This window comes from Bubalus bubalis, chromosome 1, assembly GCF_019923935.1.
Source record: "Bubalus bubalis isolate 160015118507 breed Murrah chromosome 1, NDDB_SH_1, whole genome shotgun sequence".
Lineage (NCBI taxonomy): Eukaryota > Metazoa > Chordata > Mammalia > Artiodactyla > Bovidae > Bubalus > Bubalus bubalis.
In genome coordinates, this window is record NC_059157.1 from 117,711,131 (window position 1) to 117,723,650 (window position 12,520).

General features: G+C 47.9%; 1 protein-coding gene across 1 annotated transcript in view; it reads left to right on the top strand.

Moving 5' to 3' along the window:
• The first annotated feature begins 4,246 nt into the window (after positions 1-4,246).
• Positions 4,247-12,520, top strand: part of XXYLT1 (xyloside xylosyltransferase 1) — a 179,152-nt gene continuing 170,878 nt past the window's right edge. Inside the window, exon 1 of the mRNA XM_006071656.4 lies at positions 4,247-4,869. Within this exon, the coding sequence (XP_006071718.1) occupies positions 4,366-4,869 (504 nt within the window). The 5' untranslated portion in view covers positions 4,247-4,365. The remainder of the gene's footprint in view (positions 4,870-12,520) is intronic.

The window sequence follows — 12,520 nt, forward strand, 5'->3', positions numbered from 1 at the left end:
AATGTTTTTGCCGTTACGATTGAGATATCTGTTGAAGTTTCTAATCTAGGCAACACATTTACACTCAGTCCTTTTAGTAAACAAACAAAAACAAGTTTTTGCATGAATCAAGATTGAAGGAATAGAGGCTTAAAAGAACAGACCTGGAAGTGAATTGCCTGCTTTTGCTTTTCCTTTAAAAGTTAGGTGAAAGCAGACACTAAAACTATGCTATGTAATTTACTTTATTTCACTTCACTTCATTTTCATAATAGTTATTTGACCAGGAGAATGGAAGCCAATAGTAAATGTTTTAAATGAAAACAGCCTACTTTCCTTTATTACAAAACAGTGCTTTTTCATTGTAGGAAAGGTTAATGATAAGCAAAAAGAATTCCGTCCTAATTCCATCATTTGCCTGTGATGTTTAGTGTGGCACCTCCTAGCCACATGTGTCTACTGAAATTTTTATTAAAATTAGAATTAAGTGTTGAGTTCATGTGTTGAATTGCCACATGTCAGAGGCGCTAGCTTTGTGTCCAGTGACTACTGTTTTGAGCAGGGCAGATTATAGAATATATTCACCCTAGGAAGTTCTGTTGGATAGTACTGAGTGTGGGGGATGCTATTACTTCCATGGTGTATACCTTTCTAGACCTTTGCATGTGTGTATTTATATACAGGGGGATCAGACTGTTTGTCACCTGCTTTCATTTAATAAATGAGGGGCAAGTTTCTAAGTCTTTAATCTGCATCGCTTTTGGGAGGATTTTTAAAAATCTTTATTGAAATTTTCAAACACTCAAAAGTAGAGATAATAACTTTAGTAGCTATTGGTTCATGACTTACACACTGTTTTATCTATACTTGTACTCATTTTTCCTCTTCCCTGTTTTTTTTAAGACGGGTGCCAGACATTTCAACAAATTGTTGAGTATGTCTCTCTAAATATGTATATTGCTTTTATGCAGAACCTTAAAAATGATACAAATGAACTTATTTACAAAACAGAAGCAGACTTAGAGAACTGAACTTATTTATAAAACAGAAACAGACTTACAGAATGAACTTACTGTTACTAGACAGGAAGGACTGGGGAGGGGGTAATAATTAAGGAGTTTGGGGTTGACATGTATACAACAAGGACCTACTGTCCAATACAGAGAACTCTTCTCAATATTATGTAACAACCTAAATGGGAAAAGACTTTTAAAAAGAATAGATACATGCATGTGTATAATTGAATCACTTTGCTGTACCTCTGGACTTGACACAACATTGGTAATCAACTATACTTCAATATAAAAAAGTTAAAGGGGTGGGGAGGACTGTTCTTAAAAAATTATATCACCTATCTTAAACTATGAAACTATGTAGTCAGTATGGCATCCCACTCCAGTACTTTTGCCTGGAAAATCCCAAGGATGGAGGAGCCTGGTAGGCTGCAGTCCATGGGGTCGCTAAGAATCGGACACGACTGAGCGACTTCACTTCCACTTTCATGCATTGGAGAAGGCAGTAGCAACCCACTCCAGTGTTCTTGCCTGGAGAATCCCAGGGGTGGCGGAGCCTGGTGGGCTGCCGTCTATGGGGTTGCACACGACTGAAGTCGGACACGACTGAAGTGACGTAGCAGTAGCAGCAGTAGTCAGTATTCAAATTCCTCAATACCTTATGTTCTTTAAAAAAAGATTTTTCAAATCAGAATTTATGTAAGTTCCATTCATTGCAATTGGCTAATATATCTGTTGAGGCTGTAAATCTATAGGTTCTTCCTCCATTTATCACTTTAAAAAATTTCCAATTAGAGTTTGTTGACTACAGCACCAACAGCATCTTTGTTTTTTAATTAAAAAAAATTATCTATTTTTGGCTGCACTGGGTTTTCATTGCTGTGTGTAGGGTTTCCGTAGTTGTGGGCGAGTGGGCTCCTCATTGTGGCGGCTTCTCTTGTGGCAGAGCCCAAGCTGTAGGCACTTGGATTCAGTAGTTGTGGCTTGTGGGCTCTAGAGTGCTGGCTCAGTAGTGGCGCATAGGCTTACCTGTCACACGGCGTATGGGATCCTCCTGGACCAGGGATTGAAACCATGTCCCCTGCAGTGGCAGGCAGACTCTTAATCACTGGATCACCAGAGAATTCCCAACAGCATCTTTATTTTAGTTTCACTTTACTGATGAACATTTGATTTTAATATCTTGTCATCATAAACCTAGCTCTGTATTACCCTTGTGGCTAAATATTTGAGTACATTTTTCCTTATTCTGTTATGAAAATGATGGTTTACAATGGGTGGGTGTATTTCTGATGCTCATTCGGTGAGTCAAGCACCATCAGTTACTGGAGATATTATGGTTAAAGAAAGACACATTGCCTGCTCTCTTTAAGTCTTGCCTTCTTGCAGCAGAGAAAGATGGGACTGGGTAGTTCTTAGGTGGCCCTTATGGTATCCTTGAGGATGGTGCCTCATCTGGACACTTGCAAGGGCTGGTGTTTAGAGACCACTCTTTGAGGCAGGGACACCCAAGCCAAGGTCTGAAGCAGGAGAGGTTGACTGTGTGAAGATCCAGGGCACTGCTTTTCAAACTTTGGCTTGCAGAAGAATCACCATCAAGGCCCGGGCTCATTGAAGGTAATAGGGCCTGAGCCCTTGTGTTTTATCAAGCTCCCCAGTGCTGCTCACTTCAGTTCAGTCGCTCAGTCATGTCCGACTCTTTGCGACCCCATGAATCACAGCACGCCAGGCCTCCCTGTCTATCACCAACTCCTGGAGTTCACTCAGACTCACATCTATTGAGTCAGTGATGCCATCCAGCCATCTCATCCTCTGTCGTCCCCTTCTCCTCCTGCCCCCAATCCCTCCCATCATCAGAGTCTTTTCCAATGAGTCAACTCTTCGCATGAGGTGGCCAAAGTACTGGAGTTTCAGCTTTAGCATCTTTCCTTCCAAAGAAGTCCCAGGGCTGATCTCCTTCAGAATGGACTGGTTGGATCTCCTTGATGTCCAAGGGACTCGCAAGAGTCTTCTCCAACACCACAGTTCAAAAGCATCAATTCTTCAGCGCTCAGCTTTCTTCACAGTCCAACTCTCATATCCATACATGATCACTGAAAAAACCATAGCATTGACTAGATGGACCTTTGTTGGCAAAGTAATGTCTCTGCTTTTGAATATGCTGTCTAGGTTGGTCATAACTTTTCTTCCAAGGAGTAAGAGTCTTTTAATTTCATGGCTGCAGTCACCATCTGCAGTGATTTTGGAGCCCCCAAAAAATAAAGTCTGACACTGTTTCCCCATCTATTTCCCATGAAGTGATGGGACCAGATGCCATGATCTTTGTTTTCTGAATGTTGAGCTTTAAGCCAACTTCTTCACTCTCCACTTTCACTTTCATCGAGAGGCTCTTTAGTTCTTCACGTTCTGCCATAAGGGTGGTGCCAGTGCTGCTAGTACCAATAAAACTTTGAGAACCACTGTTGTGTGGGTAGGAGAGAGAACTGAAAGTTCTCTTAGATTTTAGTATTGCCAGAGTGCCCTTCAGGGAAGTTGTGTCGGTATAGGCACCCTCATCTGCTGTGGAAGAGTGTCTGTTTCTCTGTCAAACCTGACACTGTGTGACCTGAGCAAGTGACCTCCGTTACGCCTCAGTTAAGAATTTGCAAAACTACCAGGTATACAGTAAGTCTCTTTTAAAGTGTGTGTCTGTTTAAAAAAAAAAACAAAAACCACAAGCTTCCTGGGGAGCTCTGAACCACCCAAAGTTTGTGGCAGGTGGCCCCCCTGGTGGCCACATCCTTTAGGTTGCCTCTGGTCGGCCTCAGAGATGCCAAGTGAGGTGAGCAAGGGATTCATACCTCGGGTGTCAATCCTACTTCACCGAGAATGGGAAAGGAGTTGCTAGTTTAAATTCTTCAGCCCTAGATAGTCTCCAAGGTGTGAAAGGAGTCAGGGAAAGGACGTAAAGCCTTTAAGAAATTAGGAGGGAAAAGATATAGAGAAAATTTTTTGTGCGTCCAGTTTAGTCTTTTTGCTTCCGAAGGCTTAGCTTCGGTTTCTAGAGCCTGGGGCTGTGCACTTAACGAGGGCCATTTTCCACAGACCGTACAGCCTGCTGGCTTGTGTGTCCAAGTCCTCACCGCCTCCTTCGAACACGCTGGAGGGACTCCCGCGGGCTCACCGCCCGACCCCACTGTAATCCTTCTGAGCTTAGGACCCAGTGGCTGCCAGGCAGCCTGGCCCCGCCTCTCCGCGTATCAGCGCCCGCAGATTGGCAGCTCGGCTCCGCCCCCGCCATGGCTGCCGCCTGCTGCCGGGGCTGCTAACTTGCTGCCGGGATACTGGTCTCTGCCGCAACTCTCCGGCTGGTCTGTCCGCGGGCGGGCGGCGCATGGGTCTCCTCCGAAGCGGGCCCCCGTGCGCTCGGGCCATGGCGCGTCTGGGCGCTGTGCGCTCCCACTACTGCGCGCTGCTGCTGGCCGCGGCGCTGGCCGTCTGTGCCTTCTACTACCTGGGCTCGGGCCGGGAGACCTTCTCCAGCGCCACCAAGAGGCTGAAGGAGGCTCGCGCCGGGGCCCCTGCTGCGCCCTCACCGCCGGTGCTGGAGCTGGCGCGGGGATCCTTGGCGCCGGCCCCGGGCGCTAAGGCCAAGAGCCTGGAGGGCGGCGGGGCCGGGCCGGTGGACTACCACCTGCTGATGATGTTCACCAAGGCCGAACACAATGCCGCGTTGCAGGCCAAGGCCCGCGTCGCCCTCCGCTCCCTGCTGCGCCTCGCTAAGTTCGAGGCGCACGAGGTGCTTAACCTGCACTTCGTAAGCGAGGAGGCCAGCCGCGAGGTGGCCAAGGCCCTGCTGCGGGAGCTGCTGCCGCCCGCCGCCGGCTTCAAATGCAAGGTGAGCGGGGCCCCAGCTAGAGGCTCCGGGTAGGTGACTCGGTCAGTGTGGGGCCCGGCCTGGATCCAGGGGTCAGGAGGGAGGTGTCTTAGTTGCGATGCCCATTGCCAGTGCCAGCAGAAGCCTAACCCCTTAACCCGTACCCTGCCTGAATTGTGCGTTCATAGCACGCTCCAGGCATGGTCGGGGGGGCGTGTCTCGGAGCCTCTATTAGCTGACTTCCTTGATCCGAGCTTCCCTTTAATTGCGGCCCCCTGGAGAATCAGCATGCCCGCTCTTTCCTGACGTGGTTGATTTCAGCAGTCAGTGCCTTTAAGTCTGCCCCTCTTTTTATTCTTTTCAGTGTTTGACTTTTGAGGATGGAGCAGGTCACTTGAAGGTGCAGCGTCTGCTGGACAAGGTCTTAGGCCGCTTGAGTTGTTCAAATTACAGGGACATTTCTCATAGCTCTAAGGATTTCAGTTGAAACTGGTCCAGCCCAAACCCAGCCCATGTGAACCATTTCATCTCCTCAGTGTGCCTCCTCCTTCCCTTCTCTTCAGGGTCATGAACCCATTTAGAGAAGCAGTGGGTTCCTCCCAGCAAGAAAGTGCTCCAAGAGGTAAAAATGTAAGATCTGGAGAGGGCAGAGCAGAGCTAGTCGTCTTGTTCCAGGCTGGACCACCTGGCTCTTCTTGTGATAGATTGTATTCTTCAGTCAGCCAGCTCAGTCGCTCAGTCGTATCCGACTCTTTGCGACCCCGTGGACTGCAGCACACCAGGCCTCCCTGTCCATCACCAACTCCTGGAGCTTACTCAAACTCATGTCCATCTGGTCGGTGATGCCATCCAACCATCTCAAACCCCGTCATCCCCTTCTCCCGCCTTCAATCTTTCCCAGCATCAGGGTTTTTTTTCCAATGGGTCGGTTCTTTGCATCAGGTGGCCAAAGTATTGGAGTATTTCAGCTTCAGCATCAGTCCTTCCAATGAATATTCAGGACTGATTTCATTTAGGATTGACTGGTTGGATCTCCTTGCAGTCCAAGCTTAGTGTTAATGGCCTCAGTTAAATTACATGTCTCCTTTTGACCTAATAGTTGCCCAGAGGGGATCTAAGGTGTGATTTTGGGATAGAAATAATGTGCACTAAATCACTCCAGTCATGTCTGGCTTTATGCGAACCAATGGACTGTAGCCCACCAGGCTCCTCTGTCCAACAGGATTCCCCAGGCAAGAATACTAGAGTGGGTTGCCATGTCCTCCTCCAAGTGATCTTCCCGACCCAGGGATTGAACCCGTGTCTCCTGTCTCTTGCGTTGGCAGGCGGGTTCTTAGTAGCTGATCTTAAAGGAGGGAGACTGGTGGTAGGGGGAGGGCGGTAAGATTAGCGTACCATGCGTTTGTGCTGGGGGAGTGACTAAGGGGAGCCAGTCCTGGCCTCCTGCAGGGTTCAGGGGCCAGTTGGTGTTTGTTTTTGGCCGCACCGCACAGCATGTGGGATCTGAATTCCCCGACCTGTGTCCTTTGGAGTGGAAGTTAACCACTGGACCTCCAGGGAACTCCCGTTTTTGTTGTTGTTTTCTACAGAATCAAGTCCTCATTTCTTGGCAGGGCTGTCTGTTGTGGGGCCGGGCTCCTCAGCCAACCTCCTTGTCCTTCCCCTACTAACTGTACTGAATGTGCCTTTACACAAGCTGTACTCTCTGCCCAGAGTGTCCTTCCTTTCTTCCTGGGCCCTTGACCACGGTTTATGTAGTTTTCACCTTCCCCGAGGAATGCCCCCAGAACTGGGGACAGTCTGTGCCCAGCCCTCCACAGCATTCTGTTCCAGCTTTCTGCCATAGCATCCAGTCTATGCCCTGCCCAGAAAAAACGAGCCCTTCAGGAACACCCACCAGTCATAGCGAGGCACCTGGTCTGGATTCCATGGTACAGGAGGCCAAGAATCCAGGTCCTGGGCCCACTGTCTGAGCTGGGGTTCTTTCAGCCTGGGGTCCATCCCGATTTCCGTAATTGCGGTGTTGGGAGGTAGGGCCTGGCAGCCTGTTACAGGTGTTCCTTAGGACTCCATTGTTTGAGAAATCCTTTGCTAGTTCAAGGGAGAAAAGCAAGAGCCTTTGATCATAGGGCCAGTCTGGATAGAGCTGGGTGACTGCGGGTGACCCCACCTCCCTTTGCCTCTCAGGGCCGTCGGACTCGACCGGTGCTCCAGACACCACCTTGTAGACCAACATTGTCATTGTTTCACTTTCTGAGTCAGAGGTCACACCCTGGGCCTCTCTGCCCCGTTACTAGGACTCTGCTGTCCCCTTCCTGAGCTCCAGCCACAGTGTCCCATCATATATCCAACTTTTTCCAGCCTACATGCCTCTGCTTCTTTTGTTCCACCACCAGGATACACTTTCTGTGTGCATTGCTAAGTCTCACCCATCTTCAGATACCATTTCCTTATTGGAGCCATCCAAGGATCCTCCATTCGAGAGGCACGTCTTCCTCATGTACCTGACTGGTGCGGTGGACTGCATGCCTTCTTATCTCCCTTGCCTATGCCTGGAACATAGTGGGCACTATAAATACAGGTCTAGGGCAGGTCCAGGCTCAGGGCTGTTTCCCTCCTTGGAGTTTGTGTTTCATGCTCCAACTCTTTCCCCTGCTGGCCCTGGTTCCGACGGCCAGAGCCATCACTCAAGACCCGAGGCAGCTGCAGATGACCTGAAGGAATTGATACCACCCCACCAAGGCAGGAGGAATGAGCGTCTGGGGGCTTCCGACTTGATGGCTGTGTTCAGATAAGGGTTTATCATTTTCAGCTAAATTGCTTTTATTCCTTTTATTTTTTGTGTGTGAATCTGTTTCCTGTGTGTGACCACAGTCATCTCTGTCCGGCCCTCAGGAGCCCATCATGTATGTTTAAGTCCCCTGAATGACTGAGCATCTGCTGTGTGTCGGACCCTAAAGTCACAACTGCAGGGAACACAGACGGGGCAGGTACAGCCCCTGACACCAGGTACCCATGGTGCTTAGTATCACCCATGTACAGCCTGTCCCATTGCTGAACCTGCTGGATTGGGCACGAGATAGTCCCGAGGGAGGGGGACAGCACTGCGTTTAAACCGCAGGTGGCCAGTGACTATTTGGGTGACGTGGGTGACCCCTCTTTGCATCTCAGGGCCTCCCAGGCCTCCTCTCAAATGAAGATTTAACCCCTACTGCCCTGGGAGAGGTGGGGATTAAGTGCCACCTCGCGTGCTGCAGGCAGCCCTGTGCTGCTGTGGCCGTTGTTGTGTGTCTGGTCTCACAACACTCTTCTACTCTGCTGACTCCTGGGAACTCAGCCCTGGCGGGCCCTGCAGCCATTGCCTCCCTGCTTTCTGGGGTGGCCAGCCCCCTGCAGAGGCCCAGGGGGACTTTCCCGGTGCTGTGGGGACACCCTCAGGCATACAGCATGATTGCTTCTTGTGCTGGGCTATGCCTCAGATAGTGACCACTCAGAAAGGCCATCTCTGAACCCCTTTTCTGAAGCGGCTGCCACCCTATTAGCCTTCATTATCTTTCCCGTCACCTTGTTGGTTGCACACACTCATTTGTTCATTCATTCAACAGAGATTACTGAGCGCTTATCCTGCTGCAGGCTCTCTTCTAGGTACTGGTGGCCAGCAGGAGCAGAGCCAGGCCCCTGCCCCGTGGAGCTTACATCCCAGGGCTGTAGGGGTGTGGAGGAGCTTGGCCCAAACAAATGAACAGAAGTCCTCACAGAGTGAGTCAGATCATGATCATGTAGAGAAAAGTTAAGGTGGATAAGGACACAGGGAGTGTCTGTGTGTCGGGGTGGGGAGTTGTGGGCTGTTTTGTACAGGTGGGCAGGGAAGCCCTCATAGATACTGTTAACATCTGAGCAGGGGCTGAAGGAAGCGAGAGGAAGAGCTATTTGAACATCAAGAAACAAGTTTGAGAAAGTCACTACCCTGTTTCCTAGTTTGCATTCTGCCCCTCCCTCCTAGAGCATCATGTCCACAAGGGCAGGGCATTACTACCCTCTTGGTCTGCTGGGGTGGACAGCCACCCTGTAAATGCCACCCCTGTTTCTGGCCTGAGTTGGGAGTGACAGACAGACACAGGGACAGGTGCCTCCCAGATCTGGAACACAGGCCAGACAGACTCCTGGAGGGACGGACTGCTCTGGACAGCAGCTGGCCGCCCTGCAGGGAGGGGCAGACTCTTCAAGGCTAATCCCAGAGGAGAAGAGAACCAGACAGGCCTGCCTCTCACTGCAGTTTCTCCTCCTTCCCTGAGGGAAGCGGTAACATGTCAGGTGGGGAAAGGAGGGCTGGGGAGCTGCAGGAGGTGGGGAATGCTGGTCTACTGGGGCACAGATGGCGTGAAACAATGGATGGTGTTCTCTCTTCCTCCATCACTGTTACATTTTTAGCACAGTTCCTGGCACATTCTAGGCTCTCAGAAATATTTTATAATCGACTGATTGATAGCTGTATTAATTAAACCTGAGAAATCATAGAAGGGTTCTTGGTGTGCTGCCCCTGGTACATCAAACTTCAGCCATCTCAGAGCACGAGGCTGGGTTGCTCCATCTCCAGATGACAAGTTAGGAACAGGAAGGAGGCCTTGTGCGTTCTACACTTAAAAGTGACCACTAGATTCCAGGAGGAGCGTGCTGAGGACTTGGGGTAACGAGACAAAAGTTAAATCTCTTTGCACACCTTTTTTGAATTTGAAGTTTCTTTTATTGCAAAAGGAAAACTGTGAGTTGCTTTGAAAAGCCCCAGCTCATAGTTGAGGCTCTAAAGAAGCCTGAGGGTAAAAACCTCAATGCTGGCTTCTCAGTGAAGCTAATGACAAACAGGTGACATTGCAACGCAGATTCCCCCGCCTGTCATGGCAGCAGGCACGTTGACCAGAAGAAAACTTTTGACTAAGTTATGACCATCTGGGAAAGAAGTGATCAAAGAAGTGTATCCTGAAGTGAGATGCTCTTTGAAAAGACTAGATGACATTTTATACTCTAAAATTTAGAGAATTTGCCAAATACAATGGAACTCTTAAATTATAATACATTTATGATACAACTGTAGTAATGTACCAATGTATGTTTCTCATGGGAAACTTTAGTCATGGATCTGTAGCGAAGAACTTTGTATAGTATTATTGTATCATGCACAGTGTATCATGCTGGATAACTTCACAGATATGTTTTAAAGTTTTAAGGTAAAGTCCATCCATAACTAAGACCAGTGATTGTCGTGTATACCTGGTACCTGGGTGAGTTGGGCTTCCCTGGTGGCTCAGTGGTAAAGAACCTGCCTGAAATGCAGGAAACTCAGGTTTGATCCCTGGATCAGGGAGATCCCCTGGAGGAGAGCATGGCAATCCCCTCCAGTATTCCTTTCAGGAAAATCCCATGGACACAGGAGCCAGTGGGCTACAGTCCATGGGGTCACAGAGAGTAGGACACGACTAAAGCGGCTGAGCACAGCGTGCACTGGGTGATTTGCAAATACTGTGGGGGCTTCAACGCATGAATGAAATGTCCCAGCTTAGGGTAGTGGCCATTCTTCATGATCACTTGACTGTTTTCTGTTCCAATAGGTCATTTTTGAAAGAACAATGATTATATTTTCTTGCAATTCAAAAAGCTTGAGATATAATTCATGTCCCATGAAATTCACCCTTTAAAATACACAATTCAACAAAACTTGAAAAATTTGAGATCTCCTTTCCTATGACACTGTCACATCATTGACATGCAGTTCTATCATGATGTCATTAGAATCAGAAATACATCTTATTAGCAGCTTTGTAGATAGCTTAATATTAAAAAATATACAGTGGTTTTTAACACATTCACCAACTTGTTCAGTTATGATCACTAATTCCAGAGCATTTCATCACCCCAGAAAAGAAGCTGTACCATCAGCACTCATTCCCCCTTCGCCCTTTCCTCTCAGCCCTGGCACCCACAAACCTGCTTTCTATAAATTTGCTTGTTCTGAACATTTCATATAAATAGACCTTTACTTCTGACTTCTTTCACTTAGCGTGATGTTTTTAAGGTTCATGTTGTGTATGTGGCAGTACTTCATGCCTTTTTATTGTTGAATAATATTCTGTTGTATGGCTGTACCACATTTTTACTTATTCATTCATTAGTTGATGGACATTTGAGTTTCTGCTTTTTGGCTATTATGAATAAATTGCTGTGAATATTCATTTACAAATTTTTGTGTGGATATGTTTTCAGATCTCTTGGGTATATACCTGGCTGTGGAAGGGCTTGGTGATTGTGAGGAGCTGCCAGACTTTTCCAGTGTATTATTATTTTACATTCCCGTCAGCTGTGTATGAGGGTTCCAATTTCTCCACATACTCACCAGCACTTGTTGTCTGTCTTGATTATTGCCATCTTACTGGTTGTGAGGTAGCATCTCATTGTGGTTCTGATTTTCATTTCCCTAATGACTAAAGATGAGATGATCACACATTGATAAGGACAGCCAAATAAATATATTTGGGATTTTTCTTACATATTTAAGGGCTTCCCTGATAGCTCAGTTGGTAAAGAATCTGCCTGCAGTGCGGGAGACCTGGGTTTGATCCCTGGGTTGGGAAGATCCCCTGGAGTAGGGAAAGGCTACTCACTCCAGTATTCTGGCCTAGAGAATTCCATGGACTCTATAGTCCATGGGGTTGCAAAGAGTTGGATATGACTGAGCAACTTTTGCTTTCGCTTTTGCTTACTTAGGCTGCTTCCCAGGTGGCTCAGATGGTAAAAGTGTCAGCCTGCAGTGTGGGAGACCCGGGTTTGATCCCTGGGTCGGGAAGATCCCCTGGAGAAGACAATGGCAACCCACTCCAGTACTCTTGCCTGGAAAATTCCATGGATGGAGGAGCCTGGTAGGCTATAGTCCATGGATTTGCAAAGAGTTGGACACGATGAGCAACTTCATTTCATTTCGCATACATATTTACCAGGATACATTTTACAAGAAATACTAGGTATCTTGACTCTTCCTGCACATCCTGAAAGATCTTATAACATTTCTGGAAACACTTTTTACTGAAGGACAAGGTTTGGAAATTTCTGATGTGTTTAGTAACTTTTGGGGCTTTCCTTTGGGATCAGCTGGGAAAGAATCCTCCCGCTTTGTGGGAGACCTCGGTTTGATCACTGGGTTGGGAAGATCCCCTGGAGACGGGAAAGGCTACCCACTCCAGTATTCTGGCCTGGAGAATTCCATGGGCTGTATAGAATTCCATGGGATTGTAAAGAGTTGGACACGACTGAGCAGCTTTCACTTTAGTAACGCTATACCTAAAATCAATGAGGTGGTAGTAGTATGAACACTTGATTAGGAGAATTGTAACAATATTTGTCCAGCACTTTAGAGCTTATGAAAGTGCTTGCACAAATGTTTCACCTGAGCATCACTGTGACTGGTGAAGGAGCCTCTAAGGCTGAGACATCGGTGGTTTGCTTGAGCTCCCACACTAAGAAGTGGGGCTGGACTGTGACATGTGCTTTGGGGAGTAAGAGGCAGGGCAAGACAGGGAGCCATTGAGGGGCACAATCTGTATCATCCCCCTGCCCAGATTCCCCAAATAAACATTCAGCCTGAAAAAAGACTGTGCTTGCTGCCATCATCGCTTTGCAGAGC